This window comes from Vipera ursinii (assembly GCF_947247035.1).
Source record: "Vipera ursinii genome assembly, chromosome: 1".
Lineage (NCBI taxonomy): Eukaryota > Metazoa > Chordata > Lepidosauria > Squamata > Viperidae > Vipera > Vipera ursinii.
This window is the reverse complement of record NC_139512.1, coordinates 221,198,472-221,220,667: the sequence shown is the minus strand read 5'-3', so window position 1 is coordinate 221,220,667 and position 22,196 is coordinate 221,198,472. Positions and strand designations below refer to the sequence as shown.

The 22,196-nt window shown below is 45.7% G+C and overlaps 2 protein-coding genes across 3 annotated transcripts in view; one reads left to right on the top strand and one right to left on the bottom strand.

Moving 5' to 3' along the window:
* TRAPPC12 (trafficking protein particle complex subunit 12) overlaps positions 1-5,689 on the top strand; it is an 85,525-nt gene extending 79,836 nt beyond the window's left edge. Inside the window, exons 11-13 of one of the 2 annotated variants that reach the window (XM_083356563.1) lie at positions 1,722-1,822; positions 2,813-2,900; positions 4,796-5,689. In XM_083356563.1, the coding sequence (XP_083212689.1) occupies positions 1,722-1,822; positions 2,813-2,900; positions 4,796-5,038 (432 nt within the window). In that variant the 3' untranslated portion in view covers positions 5,039-5,689. The remainder of the gene's footprint in view (positions 1-1,721; positions 1,823-2,812; positions 2,901-4,795) is intronic. The other variant, XM_083356562.1, reaches the window with a different exon arrangement.
* Positions 1-22,196, bottom strand: part of EIPR1 (EARP complex and GARP complex interacting protein 1) — a 308,944-nt gene that overhangs the window by 149,096 nt on the left and 137,652 nt on the right. The window lies entirely within an intron of this gene.

The window sequence follows — 22,196 nt, the reverse complement described above, 5'->3', positions numbered from 1 at the left end:
CACAGTCACATGATCAGTAGTTGCAACAAGCAGAGTCAGGGGGAGAGCTGGCAGTAAAATCACAAGTTCTGGTGATTTCTCATTTAACAGCCATGTTACACAGAGTTGCTGGTCCCTATTGTGCTTGTTAAGCAAGAAATGTAAGAGAATAGATGAAGAACAAATTCAGGATTTGGGATGGCCAGGTGGTCAAAGTCTACATCTAAGTACCAATATGAGAATCTAAGGGGGAATGTGGCTTTTTTTTTAATTGAAAATTTCTATGATAGGTCACTAAAACAAGCAGCAAACTTTGCTGCTATTTTTCATTCAGTCTCTTGTCAGGGGGACCCACAGTGAAAAAGAGTGGTAAAAAATATTCAGAAAATTCAGAAGGATATAAGTGCATCTGCACCGAACTTTCATGCGGAATCTGCAGAGGTTTATTCCAGTCTAGACTGTTATACAGTCTCCTCTTGTAATATTCCCAAAGCAATCAGATCTTGAGACCACATAGAAAAGATAAAGTCTCCAACTGAATGTAGCCCAACAATCATGCTTCTGGAAACTTGAAAAGACTCTGAGTTTCCTGCCTGTTTGGGACTGCCCAAAGCCCTTGGCAGTCCATAATATATAACCAAGAAGCTGTTTTCCTTTGAGCAATAAGCTCTATTTTGCAGCAAGGATAAAATAATAATCAAATAAAACTGTAGCCACTTTTTATATGCTTTTTTTCGCTGCGTGCAGTAAAGTGTGCTGGAAATTGGAATTATTTTCCTGCTCGCTTTCTGACCCTCTATATAGGCCACTGAGCCAACAGTAATTAAAACCCCACCTGTTTTCCTTTCAGAGAACTTGGTCCATCTAGATCTCAGCTACTGAGATCCAGATGTTTGAAGGAAGGAAAATCACTTCATTTAGTCTGTGGGAAAATTAGAATGGATGCAGATATACACCATTTGAATAAGACATTTACTGTGGATTTGTTCTTGCTGCCTTTTGGGCAGACATCAAACCTTTCTCAAATTGCTGAACTTTGAGAAGCAACTGATCTTCCCTGTGTCTAGTAGAAAATGTCTCTTGTAATAATCTCAGAACCGCTTTCAGTTCAGAGTAGAGTGTTCATAAATGGAGGAATGTATTGGCTTTCCAAGGCCACTGATAAACATTTATATAGAATACCTGGAATAAGAACTGGAAGGTTGTTTAATCAGCACTAGGAACAAGATACTGTACATACGACGTGCCTTAACTGGAAAAATAAAGAGGGCTAAATAGCCATGCCTCATGACACTTCTGTGTCAGAACAAATTTATAAACAAATTTGTGAACAAATTTATCTGGGTTTTGGTTCTCTGGAATATTTTCTTGAATATTACCGAGCTATTTCTAAAGAATTTCTATTTAAGATTTGATGTAATTGGAGTGAGCCAAGGGCTAGATAGCTCTGAGAATCAGTATCTTACACTGCTGCACATTGTTACACTTTGAGAGCTAGAGTGTGGGGGTGGGGGGTGGGGTGGGGTGCTTGTATTAAAATCAACGTTGACCCAAACCACTAATTTTACCTATGTATTGACTGGGTTAGAGTTGGTGTTTATGTTTGCTGTATGGTTCATTTTTCTCTTCTTTTGCTCTGTAGTGTTGAAAGTAATTTATTTATGAAGACCTACCTATTGATGAGTCTCCCCTGTGCTTTGTTAATAGAAGTAACTGTTATTTACCATTTATGTGCTATCCAGATTGGAGACATTAAAATGGCCGAAAAGTATTTTCAAGATGTTGAAAAAGTGGCTCAGAAATTGGATGGACTGAAGAACCAAATTATGGTTTTAATGAACAGGTGGGAGACATAAATGCCAAATTAATCTTAGACATGATTTTGCAAAGAATGCACTGTGAACATTAAGAGGCCCAAGAGAATACCCCTTTCTCTTCATTTATCCTTTATGTAACCTCAGCTGCCAGAAGAAAAGCTGATTGGCACCTACCAGCCTATGAGATTTGTATGACATAGTGTAACCCTGAAAAAAATACCTTATTACAAGTTATCTTCCTTGACAACTGTGTGTGTGTGTGTGTGTATGTATAGGCAAATATATTTGTGTTTGTGTGTGTGTGTGTGCTTCTAGCCACTTTCACATACAAATTTCCTCCTGTATCAGCTTTACAGATTGATGCTGCAGTGCATACTTATCTATAGCTACTAAGAAGAACCATTTAACTCCATGGAACATTGAATGTATTGGATCTAGAGTTGTGCTTAGCAAAATGTCATACATAGAAGACGCCTTCCTCACTTTGAGCCCTCTCTCCTTCAGTTCCTAGTTTCTCAAAGTTGTACAGCATTATTGGGAGCACTTCCCAAAAGTATGTATGCTTGCTCTTGGAATAGAACATCAAAGAAGCTAGCTAAAATCACTCATTGGAAGCTTCCATGGCTCCCCTTTTCGTCTGTGAACAAAAAAAAAATAGTTATTGAAGTGTACTCATTTAATACGTTTTAAGTGTTTATCTAAAATTGTGAAGGCCACAAACATTTTTGGAAAAAAAATATATAGGAAACAGAATCTGCTGAAGAATTCCCTCATAAGTTGAAACGCAACTTATGGTCACCTCTTCATAATGTATGAATTAGCTACTCTATCAAGCAATAGCTTCATGTTGCATTGTTTACTCTGAACTCTAAATTATAATTTAGATCCAAGATTAATTTATGAAGATCAACTGAGAGAACGTTCATATGTACAAAAAGACAAGAATGTAGTTTCCTTTTATAACCGATTTTCTGAAAGAGTACATACATTCTCTTCTTACTCTTATTATGTTTTAGAGCATTTCTCCATCTTGGTCAGAATAACTTTGCAGAAGCTCACAAATTCTTCACAGAAATTTTGAAGATTGATCCATCGAATGCTGTGGTAAGAAATCTTAATGTTAAATATATAGCAAGGCTCATAGGCTTTAAAAATATATTGTCCTTTAGTGTCTGATTTATAATACTGTATGGATATACAGGTAGTCTTAGATCAACAACTATAATAAAGCCTGCCATGAGTCATGATAGCCGTTACGTGAAGCCCCAACATGGATCACCTTACTTACAATGGCCCATCCCTGTTCTTCCTGATGTTGTTAAGTGAAGCATGGGGTGCCTCAGGGACCCTGAGGCAGGCCTTGGGAGACCTAGCATTGGTCCTGCCCTGGACCTCCCAAGGCCTCCCCCCATCTCCTAAAGTACTCCGTGCTCCAGTTCCCACTCTTCCGGCCTGATTGAATTATAGCTTCTCAAAAAAAAAAAATGGTGGTCCCTTCCAGAATTGTGCTATGTGGCCCAGCAATGGAACTGCTTGCTATGCTTCCCTAACACAAGCTCCAGAGCACTGCAGAATGCTGCGGAGCTTGCGTTAGGGAAGGAAAGCCAGCCGCCCTGTTACTAGACAGTATGGCATGATCCTGGAAGAAGCTGCAATTTTCAGGGCAGCCACTTTGAATTGTGGCTTCTCAGAAAATGGCAACCACTTTCACAATCATGCCACGCAGCCTAGCAATGAAGCAGCTTGTCCTTCTTCCCTAACTCTGGAGGTCTTCTAAAGGTAAGTGTGATGGATGACGTGGGTGAGGCGAAGGGTGTGGAGCACGGTGGAGTGTGGAACAGGCTCAAGGCCTGCAGAGATCCTATGTGGGAGATGGCGGGGAGATAAGTAGAGGGGCACTGCAGCATCCCTGCAGTTGGCTATAAGGACAAACAGTTGCAAAGTCACTGCAGCCGCCATAACTTTGGGACTACATCACAAGTAACATTTAGGGTGTCTGCCTTAACTATGAACAGTCACTAAGCAGCTGGTCGTAAGTCGAGGAATAATTGTATACATTGAGGTAACAAGTATCAGTACTTAGCACAATCAGAATTTGTTTAGTGAACTTCACTGGAATGATGCAGAGTAATATACAGTTCAGCCTTCTCCAATTTGGAACCCTCCAGATGGATTGAAATATAAACTCCCAGAATTCTCAGCTAGTCAATGGAGGGCATCTAGTTGGGGAACCAGTTTATTTATTTATTTTATTACATTTATATACCGCCCTTTCCCGAAGGACTCAGGGTGGTTTACAGGGTGATTAAAAACAAAGATACAAAAGTTAAAAACAGATTAAAAAAAATTATATTCGTCCCTGCATAAATAAAACCCCAGTTAAAATTAAGATTAAAGCTAAAATTAGAATTCTCAGCCTGGGCCAGAGAGCTCGAAGAGCCAGGTCTTCAGGTTCCGGCGGAATGAACGGAGGTCGGGGGCAGTCCTCAGCTCCACTGGCAGCTGGTTCCAAAGGGCAGGCGCACCCACTGAGAAGGCCCTATCCCTGGGTGTCGTCCGCCGGCAATCTCTTACTGGTGGCACCCTGAGAACACCCTCCCTGTGGGAGCGCACTGGACGAAGGGAACTTGATGCCGGCAGCAGGTGTTTCCTCAGATATCCCGGACCCAAGCCATTTAGGGCTTTATAGGTCATCACCAGCACCTTGAATCTCACCCGGAGGGCAACCGGGAGCCAATGCAGCTCGCGGAGTAGAGGTGTTACATGGGAGTATCGGGAAACCCCCATCACAACTTAAATTGAGATGTTTCTCATATTCATCTTGAGCTCTACAAACAAGCCCTATTGTAATGGTTGGGACAATAGCAATGAAGAAAGCATGCAAGTCCCTTCCCAAAATCAAAGCTTGGATAAATAAAGTATTTAAAAGTGTGCTGCATTTTCTCTAGAGTGGTTCCTTTAGATTTCATAAAGAAATCTAATATATCTATTTTCTCTAGGCTAACAACAACGCTGCGGTTTGTCTTCTTTATCTGGGAAAACTGAAGGATTCCCTCCGTCAGCTGGAAGGGATTGTTCAACAGGATCCTAAACACTACCTCCATGAGAGTGTTCTCTTCAATTTGACAACCATGTACGAACTTGAGTCTTCTCGCAGCATGCAGAAGAAACAGGCTCTACTTGAAGCTGTAGCTGTCAAAGAGGGTGACAGCTTCAACACACAATGCCTCAAGTTAGGATAAACCTATGCATTTCTTTTTTGCTAAAGCTCATTTCAGAAGCTGTATATACCTCAGCTAATCTGTAAATGTTCCTCCAGGAAGTGCAATAAAAAGCTCTTTAATTATGAATATATGGTAAAATTGTTGTAATATAGGAATTTATATAATGGTCTGTATATCATCCTCGGGATTTCCAGTTAATCTACCATCAAATTCATCCCTTCTAGTGTATAAAGGTAAAGGTTCTCCCACACATGCGTGCTAGTCATTTCCAACTCTAGGGGCCGGTGCTCATCTCCATTTCAAAGCCGAAGAGCCAGCGCTTTTCCGAGGATGTCTCCGTGGTCATGTGGCCGGCATGACTACAGGGAGTGCAGAATTATTAGGCAAATGAGTATTTTGACCACATCATCCTCTTTATGCATGTTGTCTTACTCCAAGCTGTATAGGCTTGAAAGCCTACTACCAATTAAGCATATTAGGTGATGTGCATCTCTGTAATGAGAAGGGGTGTGGTCTAATGACATCAACACCCTGTATCAGGTGTGCATAATTATTAGGCAACTTCCTTTCCTTTGGCAAAATGGGTCAAAAGAAGGACTTGACAGGCTCAGAAAAGTCAAAAATAGTGAGATATCTTGCAGAGGGATGCAGCACTCTTAAAATTGCAAAGCTTCTGAAGCGTGATCATCGAACAATCAAGCGTTTCATTCAAAATAGTCAACAGGGTCGCAAGAAGCGTGTGGAGAAACCAAGGCGCAAAATAACTGCCCATGAACTGAGAAAAGTCAAGCGTGCAGCTGCCAAGATGCCACTTGCCACCAGTTTGGCCATATTTCAGAGCTGCAACATCACTGGAGTGCCCAAAAGCACAAGGTGTGCAATACTCAGAGACATGGCCAAGGTAAGAAAGGCTGACAGACGACCACCACTGAACAAGACACACAAGCTGAAACGTCAAGACTGGGCCAAGAAATATCTCAAGACTGATTTTTCTAAGGTTTTATGGACTGATGAAATGAGAGTGAGTCTTGATGGGCCAGATGGATGGGCCCGTGGCTGGATTGGTAAAGGGCAGAGAGCTCCAGTCCGACTCAGACGCCAGCAAGGTGGAGGTGGAGTACTGGTTTGGGCTGGTATCATCAAAGATGAGCTTGTGGGGCCTTTTCGGGTTGAGGATGGAGTCAAGCTCAACTCCCAGTCCTACTGCCAGTTTCTGGAAGACACCTTCTTCAAGCAGTGGTACAGGAAGAAGTCTGCATCCTTCAAGAAAAACATGATTTTCATGCAGGACAATGCTCCATCACACGCGTCCAAGTACTCCACAGCGTGGCTGGCAAGAAAGGGTATAAAAGCAGGAAATCTAATGACATGGCCTCCTTGTTCACCTGATCTGAACCCCATTGAGAACCTGTGGTCCATCATCAAATGTGAGATTTACAAGGAGGGAAAACAGTACACCTCTCTGAACAGTGTCTGGGAGGCTGTGGTTGCTGCTGCACGCAATGTTGATGGTGAACAGATCAAAACACTGACAGAATCCATGGATGGCAGGCTTTTGAGTGTCCTTGCAAAGAAAGGTGGCTATATTGGTCACTGATTTGTTTTTGTTATGTTTTTGAATGTCAGAAATGTATATTTGTGAATGTTGAGATGTTATATTGGTTTCACTGGTAAAAATAAATAATTGAAATGGGTATATATTTGTTTTTTGTTAAGTTGCCTAATAATTATGCACAGTAATAGTCACCTGCACACACAGATATCCCCCTAAAATAGCTATAACTAAAAACAAACTAAAAACTACTTCCAGAAATATTCAGCTTTGATATTAATGAGTTTTTTGGGTTCATTGAGAACATGGTTGTTGTTCAATAATAAAATTAATCCTCAAAAATACAACTTGCCTAATAATTCTGCACTCCCTGTAGATGCCAAAGGCGCACGGAACACTGTTACCTTCCCACTGTAGTGGTCCCTATTTTTCTACTTGCATTTTTACGTGCTTTCGAACTGCTAGGTTGGCAGAAGCTGGGATGAGTAACAGGCGCTCACTGTTACGCGGCACTCGGGATTCGACCTGCCAAACTGCCAACCTTCTGATCGACAAGCTCAGCATCCTAACCCCCTGAGCCACTGCGTCCCTGTATACCAACCATCAACATTATTCAGATGGGAGTTTTTTCCTGTTAATAGTGACCTATATAAGCTAATTTGTCTTATGGCTTTTCTTCTAAAGACATTCAGGATATAGTGATTGTGTGTATAGGATTGGAGGACAATGGGGTGATGAATGGAAAAGATTGCAATAAAGTAGAAAATTATAAAGACAGGCTCCTGTCTAGGGTTTTTGTTTTTTTCCCTAAAGCAGTGCACCCACTTGACCCCCACAAACTATCCCCAAATTGTTTTTTGAAGAATTACGGGCACATCCTCCTTCACCTGTTTCAATCAGGCCTGCTCAGCATGAAAAACTGCCATTTTGCCTTGTAACTTTACCTAATTAAGCAAGAAATTATCCCTAAATATCAATACTAGCTTTTCTTTGCTTTTGTGACCAAAATGCATCAGGATTTACCCAAGCATATCAGAATAAAGGGCCAGAATGTATTTATGGTAGAACAGACTCATCTAAAGAAAGAATCAATTTATAATTCATTTATTAATCTTCTCTCCAAATTCTTCCCTTAAAGATAAGGCATTTTGTCCATCAAATGAATAAACAGCATTTGCAAGCAAAAATAATTTTATCTCTGAACATGCCCTCCCAGGCCCCCACTTGCCCTTGAAATCAGCTTTGAAGGTTGTTCCAGGGCAAACTGGGAAACACAGAGGGGGAGAGAACAATACATTCTATTGGGTGAGCAGAAGCCTATTCATTTCACCTGGGATGTGGTCCATTGATTTATTACCAAGTAAGCTAAAGAAGCTAATTATTTGAAGGTAAGGATAGCTTGTTCAGATGAAAGAGGTAGATAGAAACTGGATTCACGTATCACATCCAGTCACAGCTTTCCCAATTATGATTTGTTAATGGGGGCCCACATCACTCTGGGTTTGCAATCAGTGGCTGCATATCATAAGCTTCTGTTTTCATTTGTTAGCCACCTGGGATTATTTTATGTAATACAAATGACTGTATATATTTTTCAAATGTATAAATACAATTACAACACCCTAAGGAAAAAACAACAAACCAATCACATTTAAGCCAAGGGCAATATGATTCATCCAGAATGTCAGTACAAGAATATAAGGTTAAGCTAAGCATCCTTTCGCTTGAGAAGAATGGAGCAGAACTGAATGGTGTTGAAACACAGAAATTCTCTTCTGCAGGCTTAAGAGGCAGAGGGATAACAGGCCTAATTATTGTGGCCATTAGACTGTACCAGTTGCCTTCCAACATGTTGCGGGCTGCTTTATTTCCTCTCGTTTGCCAAGTTCTGTTCCACCCTATGTACACGTTCCCACATAGGTGCATCCACAGAAAAAAGCCGCCTACAATGTTGGAGGGCGGCAGCAAGTATATTGTACAGATTTGTCTGCCTGGATGTATCTATAATGCATAAAGTGCTGGCAGAGCATGTCAGCAGGTGCGCTGCTCTTATTGCTATGCTCCTCACACACTGCGCGCCAGCGAGCCCTGGATAATTCCAAAGGTTACTGTGACGGGTGACTGAATAGGCGACGAATTGACCTGCTTTAGAGGTGAAAATGAGGAAGCCGCCTCTCCGCCAGCATTAAAAGCATGCTGCTGCTGCTGGCTGCTGCTGCTGCTGCTTGAAAAGCCAAATTAAAATAAGGGACCTATTAAAACAAGAGAGCTGTCATTCAAACCAGACGGCGGGGAAGGGGGAAAAGGGGAGGAGGCGGATTGCCTGCCAGCCAGCCAGTCTGCCAGGCAGGCGCGCTTGCAAAGCTGTCGCTGGCCCAGCTGATGTTCTGTTCCTGTTGTGCAGAGACAGCCGGGCGGGGAATAATGAGCTCGAGAGGGTCCCGGTACAAAAGGGGAGATGGCGATACGGAGGACTAGTGTTTTCTTCTGCGGGCCGGGCTGTTGAGCCGTTGGTTGCCCGAGCCTATTGGGGGGCGGCGGGGGCGGGGGCGGGAAACGAGCCATCTTCCAGCTGAGATGAAAGGGAAAAAAAAAAAAGAAGAGGGAGGGAGCTCAGGTGTGATTGTACAAGCAGCAAAAAAGGTGACTTCTTGGCTGACAGGAGTACTGCGGAGGGGGGAGGGGCGGGCAGGAGGTTTGTTGTCACTGTGAGTTTGGGGGGGTGGGGTGGGAGCACGAAGGGAGGCTCAGCTAATCTCAATGTATACACGTGGTTGCACTTTTGACAATAAAGGTTCATTCAGGAGAGTTCATTCCTTAGTCCAGGGGTAGGCAACCTCGGCTCTTTTATGACTCATGGACTTCAACTCCCAGAATTCCTGAGCCAGCTTGGCTGGCTCAGGAATTCTGGGAGTTGAAGTCCATGAGTCATAAAAGAGCCGAGGTTGCCTACCCCTGACCTATACCATCTCAGACAAGTGACTGTCTAGCCCAGACATGTCAAACACAAGGCCCGGGGGCCGGATTCGGCCCGCGAAGTGGTTTCATGCGGCCCGCGAAGCCATCCTGGAAACAGTGAAGGAACGGCCCCCACTGCCTTGGCCCTGGCCCAGAGACCCTCCTCCTGCCAGAGACCCTCAGATCTGTCCCACTCCTGCCCAGGCGCCCATAGGCACCCTTGATGCGAATGATGCAGAGCTGGCCACGCCCACCCAGTAGGCCATACACGCACTAGCCACGCCCACCCAGTAGGCCATGCCCACCCTGGCCATACCCACCCAGTAGGCCACGCCCACCTAGGCCATACCCACCCGGCCCTCTGAGGGCAACCGCAATGCTGATGTGGCCCTCAATGAAATTGAGTTTGACACCCCTGACTCTAGCCCCTTTTTAAAAATCTCCAGTGATGGAGCGCCCACGATTTCTGGGGGCAAGCTGTTCCACTGGTTAATTGTCCTCGCTGTCAGGAAGTTTCTCCTTAATTCCAGGTTGCTTCTCTCTTTGATCAGTTTCCAACTATTGTTTCTTGTCCTGCTCTCAGGGGCTTTGGTGAATAGCATGACCTTCTTCTTTGTGGCAACCCCTCAAATACTGGAATACTGCTATCATGTTTCACCTATTTCTTCTTTTCTGTAGACTGGCCAAACTTAAGTCCTGCAGCTGTTCTTCGTATGTTTTAGTCTCCAGGCCTTTGATCATCTTAGTTGCTCTTCTCTGAATTTTTTCCAAACTCTTTAACATCTTTTTTGTGATATGGTGACCAAAATTGGCTGCAGTATTCTAGGTGTGGTCTTACTAGGGTTTTATAGAGTGGTACTAATACCTCACGTGATCTTGATTCTATTCCTCTGTTTATACAACCCAGGATTGTATTAGCTTTTTTGGCTGCTGCTGCACACTGCTGGCTCATGGTCAAGTGATTGTCCACTAGGACTCCAAGGTCCCTCTTGTAGTTACAGTTTTTAAGCCAGGTCTCAACCAATCTGTACTTGTACCTTTGATTTTTCCTGCCTAAATGTAAAGTTTGCTTTTCTCCACACTGAAACTCATTTTGTTGGATAGGGCCCTTGTTCAAGTGTGTCAATAGGAGCCTTGGTGGAGCAGTGGGCTAATGCCTCCTTAAGTAACACCAGCTGCCTGCAATTAGTGCAGGTTCGCATCCCACCAGGCTCAAGGTTGACTCAGCCTTCCATCCTTCCGAGGGAGGTAAAATGAGGACCCAGATTGTTGGGGGCAATTAAGCTGACTTTGTAATAATGCCGCTTGGGGGGGGGGGGTGAAAGCCCTAATAAGCAGGCATATACATAGAATGAAGGCTATTGCTAAGCACATTGATTTGTGCTTTAAATTGTAAGCCGCCCTGAGTCTTCGGAGAAGGGCGGGATATAAATGGGATTAAAATAAAAATAAATAAAAAATATCTTTTTGGATCCTGAGTTTGTCTTCTGGGGTGTTGGCTACTCCTGCCAGTTTGGTGTCACCTGCAAATTCTTCAGCTCCCTCATCTAAGTCATTGATGAAGATATTGATGAATGCTGGGCCTAAAATGGAACCTTGTGGTACCCAACTGCTTACTTCTCTCCATGTGGATATAGTGCCATTTAGGACTACTCATTGAGTACAGTTTGCCAGCCAGCTACAGATCCATCTGGTGGTGATGTTGTGTATTCCACCTTTTTCTAGCTTACCAAGAAGTAGGTTGTGGCCTACTTTATCAAATGCCTCACTGAAGTCTAAGTATACTATGTCCACAGTATTTCACTGATCCATTAGTTTAGTCACTTTGTCAAAGAATGAAATAAGATTGGTTTGGCATGATGTTTTTAACAAATCTGTGCTGGTTGTTTGCGTCTAGTTGTTTGCAGATCTGTTTTTTTATTATCTTTTCTAGGATCTTCCTAGGTATTGATGTTAAACTGATTGGTCTGTAGTTTCCTAGGTCCTGTTTTTTGTTTTCCTTTCTTGAAGATGGGAACCACATCAGCCCTTTTCCAATCCTCAGGTACTTCCCCGATGCTCCAGGATTTTTGAAAGATGTGGTGTAATGGTTCTGAGAGAAACATCTGCCAGCTCCTTCAGAACTCTGGGATGTAACCTTGTCAGGCCGCGGTGACTTATATTTGTCAAGGTCGGGTAGGTGCTCTCTTACAATTTTCTTGCCTATTTTAATTTTTGTTTCTAATTTGTCTTTTGCAGTGGGTTTTCTTGGTATGTTGGGCTATAGTTTCTTTTTGTGTGAAGACTGATGCAAAGTATGAGTTAAGTAGCTCTGCTTTCTCCCTGTTTGTTATTTTCTTGCCATCTTCTCTCTTTAGTGGACCTGCAGTTTCCTTGACTTTTTTCCTGTTGTTAATATGTTGGAACAAACTTTTTTTTATTATCCATGATTTCTGTTGCAAGTCTTTGTTTGTGCTGAGTCTTCGCTTTCCTGACTTCATCTTTGCATGTTCTGGCTGTCTGCTGATAATAGGCCTTAGTTATGTGCCCCTCTTTCCATTTTATTTTGTATTTGTCCTTTTTGTTTTTCAGGTTGTCAGAGAGATCTTTATGCAGCCATGTTGGTTTCTTCCTGAATTTTTTGTTTTTCTTTTCCAGTGGTATGTGTACATTAGAAAACAAGATTTTTTAAAAATATATCCCTGAAGAAAACAATGGAAAGTTAACATTTTGTTACCTAGAAAACAATGAAGCTTATCTTAAGAGATTTCAAAGATAAGCTATGGCTTATTCACTGACATTGATTGAATATACTGTTCCCCATTTGCCTGGGTTTATTGATGCTACACCAGGAATCATGACATTATGTAATATGCTGAATAATAAATAAGCACATGCTAAGCCAGAAATAGCTGAGTATAAAGTGCAAACATTAATCACATTTTTTACAAGCTTGGTTCACACAAGATGCTAAACTATTGATAGGTGAACCCTGGTCTACAAACTATGCTGTACTCCATTCCATGTATATATCCTTCAGTGGTCATCCACGTTCATACTACTGAAATTTAGCAGCAAAATTGTAGTCTTTGTGGCAGCACAATTTACCTTTTAGCAAAATTAAATCTCTGGTCAGGCTTACCGTAATGGGTTTGAATTGAAAAACAAATTAGTATTATTTCCTCTGCCACACACAACAGAAAGGGACCAAAAATCTTAGTTCTCCTGTGTCCCTTCTCCATCTGCATGAAGTCTTCACAAATCTTTTAGCAATAAGGAAGTGGTGCCAATAAGAAAAAAGATGCCCATTTTTTACTAATTAGTTGTTTATTCAATAAACCATGATTAAGCAAACCATTAATGTATGGTAAAGGTAAAGGTTCCCCCGCACATGCGTGCTAGTCGTTTCCGACTCTAGGGGCTGGTGCTCATCTCCGTTTCAAAGCCGAAGAGCCAGCGCTTGTCCGAGGACGTCTCCGTGGTCATGTGGCTGGCATGACTAGATGCCAGAGGTGCACGGAACGCTGTTACCTTCCCACCGTAGTGGTCCCTATTTTTCTACTTGCACTTTTATGTGCTTTCGAACTGCTAGGTTGGCAGAAGCTGGGACGAGTAACAGGCGCTCGCTCTGCTACGCGGCACTCGGGATTTGACCCGCCAAACTGCCGACTATCTGATAGACAAGCTCAGCGTCCTAACCCACTGAGCCACCGCGTCCCATATTGTACAAACCCAGATAATTAAATCTTGGTTCTTTAAAGAAGGGAGCCCATTCCAGTCCCCCTGTGAGGGAGACTGATAGTTTCAAATTTAGAGAGAGATGATAGATGATGGATGGATAGAAAGATAGGTGATATAGAAGATGAGAGAGAAAGAGATGAGAGGGGTGGGGCTGGTATTTCAAAGGGCCTTAAAGACCTGGCTCTTCACCCAGCCTTTGGAGAGAATGGCTGATGTTTGCTTTCTGTTTCCCACTGGGTTTATTCTCTTCCCCAGCATTGTTCTTTTGTGCTGTTTGTCGGGCCGGGCACGCCCGACATTCAGACGGGCCGCGGGGAGACTCACCCGACCGTCAGGCTCCTGCTGAGCGCCCCGTCAGGCCCCGAAGCCTCCCGCCAGCGCCCAACGCCTTCCAGAGGGCCAGGACAGCGTACAGCCCTCCCCAGACCCCCTGCCGGCGCTCGTCGTCTCCCGGAGGACCGGCTTGGCATACGGGGGGTGGGGCACATGGGGGTGTGCGCATAGTGAATGATGCTAAACCCTTGTTTTCTACGTCTGCAGGAGGACCCTTGGTAGGGGGGGCGGCATGTCGGGCCGGGCACGCCCGACATTCAGACGGGCCGCGGGGAGACTCACCCGACCGTCAGGCTCCTGCTGAGCGCCCTATCAGACCCCGTCCGACGAGTCACCCAAAGATGGAAACCGGAACGGGAGCTGGTTCTTCTAGCCGTGTTTATTTTCCGCATAAACAGTTGCTTAAAGACCAATGAAGTCAGCGTTGACTTTACAGCACAGTCAACGCTGTTAAATAACCGGCAGAGCCGACTCCCACCACCACACCCTAATCACACCACCACGCCCCCACCCTACTTAAACACCGCCTCCCAAGATTCCCTCCTTTTGGCTCCCACCCCACCACCAATGCAGCCGGTAAGTTACCCCCCAGCCGAAACCTCTCTCCGTCCCCCCAGAACTCTGCCTAGGCTCCTTTGTCCCCTCACCACCCCAGACCGCTGCAACCTGCGCTCTAAACCCCTCCCCGGCCCACCGGTCGTCTCCGTCACCCCCTGGCATCCAGCAGGGCAGCCATCGCCCAGCCCATCGCACAGCTCCTTCCCAGCCTGTAAGCAGCTTCTGGGAGCCGGCCGGCTGGTTCGCGGCCTCCCCAGCTGACAGGCGGCCCGCCGCTGCGTCGTTTTCCCAATTGTCCCGTTCCTCGGTCCGTCAGAGTGGTGTGGGCGTGGCCAGCCGTTTCCGGAGCCCGGCAGCATGGCGAGGAGACGAGGAGGCCGGCGAACGTCCCTGCGACCCGGTACGTTGCCCCGAGCGGTCACGGGGATGCTGGGAGGGGCCGTATGCCAAGCCGGTCCTCCGGGAGACGACGAGCGCCGGCAGGGGGTCTGGGGAGGGCTGTACGCTGTCCTGGCCCTCTGGAAGGCGTTGGGCGCTGGCGGGAGGCTTCGGGGCCTGACGGGGCGCTCAGCAGGAGCCTGACGGTCGGGTGAGTCTCCCCGCGGCCCGTCTGAATGTCGGGCGTGCCCGGCCCGACATGCCGCCCCCCCTACCAAGGGTCCTCCTGCAGACGTAGAAAACAAGGGTTTAGCATCATTCACTATGCGCACACCCCCATGTGCCCCACCCCCCGGCCTGCCAGGGTGGGCTCGGTGGAACGCCCGGATCAAACGTGGAGCATGGACATCTCCCCGTGACACCCACGTCGCCTCCTCCACCGGGTACCCCTTCCACCGAAGAAGATACTGTAGAGCACCCCTCCGCACCCTGGAGTCTAAGACCTCCTGCACCTCATACTGGTCAGTGTGAACCGGTCCGGGACCGCCCTCCCCTGCTGCCGCGGTAGCCGCTGGAGCAGGTTTCAGCAAGCTACTATGGAACACCGGGTGGACCTTACCCAAAAACCTAGGCAACCGCAGCCGCACCGTCACCGGGTTTATCACCTGCACCACCCGGAACGGCCCGAGGTATTTGGGTCCTAGCTTACGGCACGGAACCTGTAACCGTAAATACTTGGTGGACAAGTAAACCAGGTCCCCCACCCGCGGTGTAGCAAAGGGTTTTCGTTTCTTGTCCGCCTTATACTTTCGTCGCTTCCGTTTTGTGCTGAAGTATGTACCGGGGGGTCGGAACTTTCTGGCGGATGCCTTGTCACGCATGCCTCAGTTTGACAGCAAGAGGGAGGAGGTGGTGCAGGCACTCATCCCGACACTGGCGAACGAGGGGATTGATTTAGAGAGTGCAAGACAGGTGACGGAGGAGAATTTGAACCAGGCCATCAAAAGGACCTTGCAGGAGGATGCCTGGTTGCTGAGTAATCCGGGACTGTTAACTATGCGGGACGGTTTAGCGTGGCATGGAACACGGTTATATGTGCCTGAAACCGTGCGGCCACGTGTTTTACATGGGTGCCACGATGCTAAACAAGCGGGACATTTCGGGTTCGTGAAGACTTTACATCTGGCACGTCGTCAATTCTGGTGGCCCCGCATGAAGAATGACATCGAGCAGTACGTACGGCGTTGCCATATTTGTGCCACTACAAAACCCCATGTTGGGAAGCCTTTGGGGTTATTGCAACAGGTAGCTGACCCAACTCGGCCTTGGCAGGACATCGCCATGGACTTCGTTGTGGACCTCCCAGAGAGTAAGGGTCACACTGTTATCTGGACAGTAGTTGACCTGTTTTCTAAACAGGCACATTTTGTCCCGTGTAAGGGGTTGCCATCAGCCCGTCGCCTAGCTTGGTTGTTCCTCACGCAAGTATACCGACTGCATGGAGTACCGCGGCGTGTGATTTCGGATAGAGGGGTACAGTTCACGGCCCGGTTTTGGAGAGAGTTCTTGCGACATATCGGCTCGTCCCAGGGATTGAGTACCGCTTATCACCCCAGCACCAACGGGGCCGCAGAACGAGCCAACGCTGCTGTTGAACGCTATTTACGAAGCTATGTTTCTTTTCGGCAGACAGACTGGGTAGACCTGTTAGCGCTTGCTGAGGTTGCATACAATAACGCAGTTCACAGTAGTACTGGCTTCTCTCCATTTCGGGTGGTCACCGGTCACGAGTTCGTTCCCTTCAGTGAGTGTCCCCAGGACGACGGATCTCCGAGCTCACCGCCTGACTGGATGCATCAGATCACGGCTGCCTGGGGGGCGGCGAAAGAAGCGTTGGATCGGTCTGCCGTAGCGTCCAAAGCACAGGCGGACAAGAAACGAAAACCCTTTGCTACACCGCGGGTGGGGGACCTGGTTTACTTGTCCACCAAGTATTTACGGTTACAGGTTCCGTGCCGTAAGCTAGGACCCAAATACCTCGGGCCGTTCCGGGTGGTGCAGGTGATAAACCCGGTGACGGTGCGGCTGCGGTTGCCTAGGTTTTTGGGTAAGGTCCACCCGGTGTTCCATAGTAGCTTGCTGAAACCTGCTCCAGCGGCTACCGCGGCAGCAGGGGAGGGCGGTCCCGGACCGGTTCACACTGACCAGTATGAGGTGCAGGAGGTCTTAGACTCCAGGGTGCGGAGGGGTGCTCTACAGTATCTTCTTCGGTGGAAGGGGTACCCGGTGGAGGAGGCGACGTGGGTGTCACGGGGAGATGTCCATGCTCCACGTTTGATCCGGGCGTTCCACCGAGCCCACCCTGGCAGGCCGGGGGGTGGGGCACATGGGGGTGTGCGCATAGTGAATGATGCTAAACCCTTGTTTTCTACGTCTGCAGGAGGACCCTTGGTAGGGGGGGCGGCATGTCGGGCCGGGCACGCCCGACATTCAGACGGGCCGCGGGGAGACTCACCCGACCGTCAGGCTCCTGCTGAGCGCCCCGTCAGGCCCCGAAGCCTCCCGCCAGCGCCCAACGCCTTCCAGAGGGCCAGGACAGCGTACAGCCCTCCCCAGACCCCCTGCCGGCGCTCGTCGTCTCCCGGAGGACCGGCTTGGCATACGGCCCCTCCCAGCATCCCCGTGACCGCTCGGGGCAACGTACCGGGTCGCAGGGACGTTCGCCGGCCTCCTCGTCTCCTCGCCATGCTGCCGGGCTCCGGAAACGGCTGGCCACGCCCACACCACTCTGACGGACCGAGGAATGGGACAATTGGGAAAACGACGCAGCGGCGGGCCGCCTGTCAGCTGGGGAGGCCGCGAACCAGCCGGCCGGCTCCCAGAAGCTGCTTACAGGCTGGGAAGGAGCTGTGCGATGGGCTGGGCGATGGCTGCCCTGCTGGATGCCCGGGTGGATGCCCGGGTGGGCCAGGGGGTGACGGAGACGACCGGTGGGCCGGGGAGGGGTTTAGAGCGCAGGTTGCAGCGGTCTGGGGTGGTGAGGGGACAAAGGAGCCTAGGCAGAGTTCTGGGGGGACGGAGAGAGGTTTCGGCTGGGGGGTAACTTACCGGCTGCATTGGTGGTGGGGTGGGAGCCAAAAGGAGGGAATCTTGGGAGGCGGTGTTTAAGTAGGGTGTGGGCGTGGTGGTGTGATTAGGGTGTGGTGGTGGGAGTCGGCTCTGCCGGTTATTTAACAGCGTTGACTGTGCTGTAAAGTCAACGCTGACTTCATTGGTCTTTAAGCAACTGTTTATGCGGAAAATAAACACGGCTAGAAGAACCAGCTCCCGTTCCGGTTTCCATCTTTGGGTGACTCGTCGGACGGGGTCTGATACTGTTTTTATGGGTTTTGTATTGTTTCTTTATTTTTAAATGTTTTAATTGTAAACTGTCCCGAGTTGCTGGAAGTTGGATGGCATACACATTCAATAAATTATCAAGCTAGGTTTCTGCTGTAGTTCATGCTATGCTAAATTTCAATTTGTATTACCATGGTTTAGTGCAGTAAATTAGGTAGTTAATCCATTTATTTGCAACCATAGGTTTTAGTAAAAATCCGTATAAAATTACAGCAATCCTTACTGGCTCAATTCATCACCCCTACAATTAATAGCAGTTATCCGCCAACATCTTCCTTGCAGTCACTGCAAGCAAAGCAACTTGTTTTATTACATGTTGCTCTACACTGGTCAGCAGGAAATGGATTGCAATAAACTATGATTAGGTGGGTTCACATAATATGCTATGCTGTAAACCATGATTTGAATAACTTAATGGCTAGAGTCACGTTATGCTCTAAACCCCAGCCACACAAATGACATTATAGTTTAATGTGATGATGTACAAACTCAGCTCCTGATTCTTGTATAAGTCACTTCACGATTTTGTAGAATCTCATGGTGCTTTTGCCAACATTTTCTTTTTAAGTTCTCCCTTTTTGAAGTTGAAGCATTCAGGTGCTGCAGGGAGATTTGGCAGGGACAGGGAATAGGAGTCAGAATTGACAGAGTTTGGACTCCAAGTTCCATCAGATTCAGCTAATCCAGTGACCAGTGGCAAGAAGTGGTGGGGGACATAGCCAAAATATCAAGTATATCAGCTTATCTATTCCACATGTTTTTTTTAAAAAACACTCTAAAAACAGTGTTATAATTTGTCCAGTATATAGGAATGTCAAGGGAAGCACCCCACCCCCAAACACATCTCTTGACTCGTTATCATTTCAGTTTCAACCCATCAGGCAACTGTTCCTATACAACCCCAAGACTTATGATCAGCGAAAGATGGCAACAATGGCAACCATCCATGAAAGAATGGCTGATTTTCGTCCTGAGCACAAGAGTCGGGTGCTGTGTTTTGCTCTCAGGAAAGAGAGAGAGAGAAAAAAAAAAGATTTCTGCATTGAAATCTCTGCCTGACAGCCAAGAGAGGATTTCTGTCGGACCAGACAGCGTGTGCCAAGGGCTGGAACAGCAGGAACTTAGCAGATGGGCTTCGCAGACAACTGGCACCACACCACTGCTCCATGCCCTAGTAGGCACCAGCCCTTTCGTGGATGCTAAATTTTTAATTCTGGAATTTAAAAGAACAAGCAAATGTCCTGGGGGTTTCAAGCTGCTTCTTGATTGAGAGCGGGCAGACGCAGCGGCTGTCAAACCAAAGTAAACAGCGCCTCTTTGCTTGCCTAATTAAGAGCACCAATCTTTACCTCTTCAAACCAGTCGGCAGTCTCAATTTCCCAAGGTCTTCAAGTGCTCTTCTGGTTTTTAAAGGGCTATTCATCATGGCCAGCCATTTTTTTTTCCTCCCAAGAAGCGAGCAAAATGGGAAAAGAGCAAAAACATGGGTGGAGGCTCAGTCGCAATGAAACAGCCCACACTCTGGATGTGCCGGTGTGACTGCAGAAGGACAGAACTTGAGTGCAATCCCGTCATCTGGATTTTTTTCGGCCAGCCAGCTGGTTTTTTGTTTTTGAAAAGCCTTTTGCTGTATCTTTCACACAGTTTTGTGACAAGTAAAAATTCACAAAGTAAAACATTCCCCAGCATGTATTCTGCTGTTTTAGCCTTTTAATTCTGTTGTAATCTCCATGGAGAACTATGGTTCAATTAAGAGCATAACAGATATCTAGTCTAAAAGGATTCTGTTTTAAAATAAATTAGCGCAGGGGTGTCAAACTCGCAACGTCACATGACGTGTCACAACATATTGTGACTTTTTTGCCCTTGACGGCAATGGGGTGGGCACAGTTTCGCTATGATGCATCAGGCCCAAAGGCCGGCAGTATGACACCCTTGAATTAGTGGATGCTTGTTTATATTCATGTACAGTATTTTAACCCACAAAGGCCACAGTTAAGTTTAGAGACCAGGAATGGAGGTGCTGCAAATCCAATAAAAGCTTCTTTTTCAAGAGGAAGCAAGTTCCTTTTCTGATTGCCATGGAAATCAAGGTGGAGGCAAGCTGGGTTCATTCCAGGGAAGAAGACACTGTCATTTTCAACATTTAAATGAGGCCTGGCTTGTTCCAGATTGCAGAATTCCTTTTACTGTATGTCATAGCTTTTGTGCAACATTTCAAGAGACTCTGGATTTTCGGTAGGAGTTTCCATACAATTTGGCTGTAAATTAAAAGGGTGATGCTGGATTGATGAGATCAGGGCTGTAGAACATCACTAGGTGGCAGTAAGGTAATAATGCAAGTAACTCTTAGCTTTTTGCTGCCATCTAGTAAGTATCTTGAGTTTTACAGTCCAATTCCAGCCATTTCAGATGTCATTCTTCACCAAGCTCAAGAGTTCCTAATGTAGAACCTTAGCATTATTCATAGACTGAAACAGAATCCTCAAGTCAGGGCAGTTATTGTTCTTCCATAAAAACAGATAATATCAGAACTCTTTAAAGGAACTATATAATTGCAGGAAAAGTGATGGTTGCTTTAAGTCATATCTAATTTTGAAGGAGCTGCAGTAATATATACTGCTCAAAAAAATAAAGGGAACACTTAAACAACACAATGTACTGTATTTAATAGTAGGATGCCTTATTTTGTGTCCCCTTTATTTTTTTGAGCAATATATTTGGTAACATATTGGGGCTCTCTTTTTTTAAAATAAAATGCTGCGTTTTGCACAAACCTAACAGGCGTGGAACTAATGGGACATGCTAGCACCCTTTTTAGAAGGCAGGCAAGCAGAAATATAGCTCCCACTTGTTGCTCTGCTGAAGCACCAATGATTCACTCATCTGTGTGGTTGCTTGTGCATTTTCTCATTTAGTTCAGCAGCATCTCTCCATAGAGATGTATTGACTTTTAGAAACTACTGCAATAGGGAGAGTGAGAAGAATCTAAATCAGGGATTAGTCAATTGTGTAGAACTGGGCAATTAATGAATGCATCAATAAGAAAATAAATACCTGCATTTTGGTGGGCTTACAGGAAAGAAGCCTAGTTCATTTGAAAATTAAAACAAAATACTGTTGATTTTCTGTACTCCTTGGTTATATTCCCACAATTCCAAACTGTAACATAACTACAGTTTAGCCTAGTTAAGTAAATCCAACCTGTATAGGTCAGAAGATTGTATAAATAAGCTGCCTAGAGTTGCCTTGGCAAGATAGGGCAACATAGATATCTAATAATAAATAAAATAAGTCCAAGAAATGTGGTCAGGTAGATAAACTGGTTAGCCATAGGTAAGTATACTGTGTAAATGCAGCCACAATTTCAGGCTTGGTTACTATATTTTTACCCTGCAACAATCAAAAGAATCTCAGCTTCTTGCATAGAACATAAAACAAGTTAAAACATCCATGAACTAAACCTAAAAGAAGCCATCATCCATAATGTAGAAGAGAAAAAAAAATGATGTCACATATAAACCTATGAGACTGCTCTCTAAAAAAGTTCAGTCCTTTTAAGAATTTCTGAAAAACAGAGTGTTTTGATCTAATCCACTGTTTCCCAAATCTCAGCAACTTTAAGGTGCGTGGACTTGAATCCATCCATCTTAAAAGTTCTTGAGATTAAGAAACACCGGTCTACATTAATCTCTACTACAAAGGCTGCTCGGAAGAATCAGCCCTGGCATAGAAAAGCAGCTTCAGCCCCACCCCACCCCAAACCTCTTAAGCCTAATAACTTTCTAAATATTTGAAAATGGAATTAGGTTACATTTAATTCAATAGTTTTGAGAGCGGACTTGTATCTTTAGCTAATTAAATGTTTTGATTAACTTTTATCGTGATTCTTCTGCAGCATCAGAATTCCCCACAGCTGCTATGCATTTTGTAAAACAACATGGGATATCCTGGTTGCATATCAGCCAAGCTCAGGTCAGGTTAAAACACGGTTGGCTAGTCGGCGGCTCATTTACAAACATAGCTGGCAAGATTACTTTATTCAGCCAGTTGGGCAAATTTCAGCAACTCAGTTAATTCAGTAACTATAGTTCACTTAAGCAAGAATTAATCTGTGTGCAAATGTAGCCCTATCCATCACATCCAGTTTGGCCATTTATGTGGATTTAGGTTCGAGTGAATGTCAACAGAATTTACTAATTGCAGACCATTTGTTGTAGTTGATAAACCTATGTTTATCCAATCCTTTTGTAGAGCTGACTTTTAAAAGCAGAATTC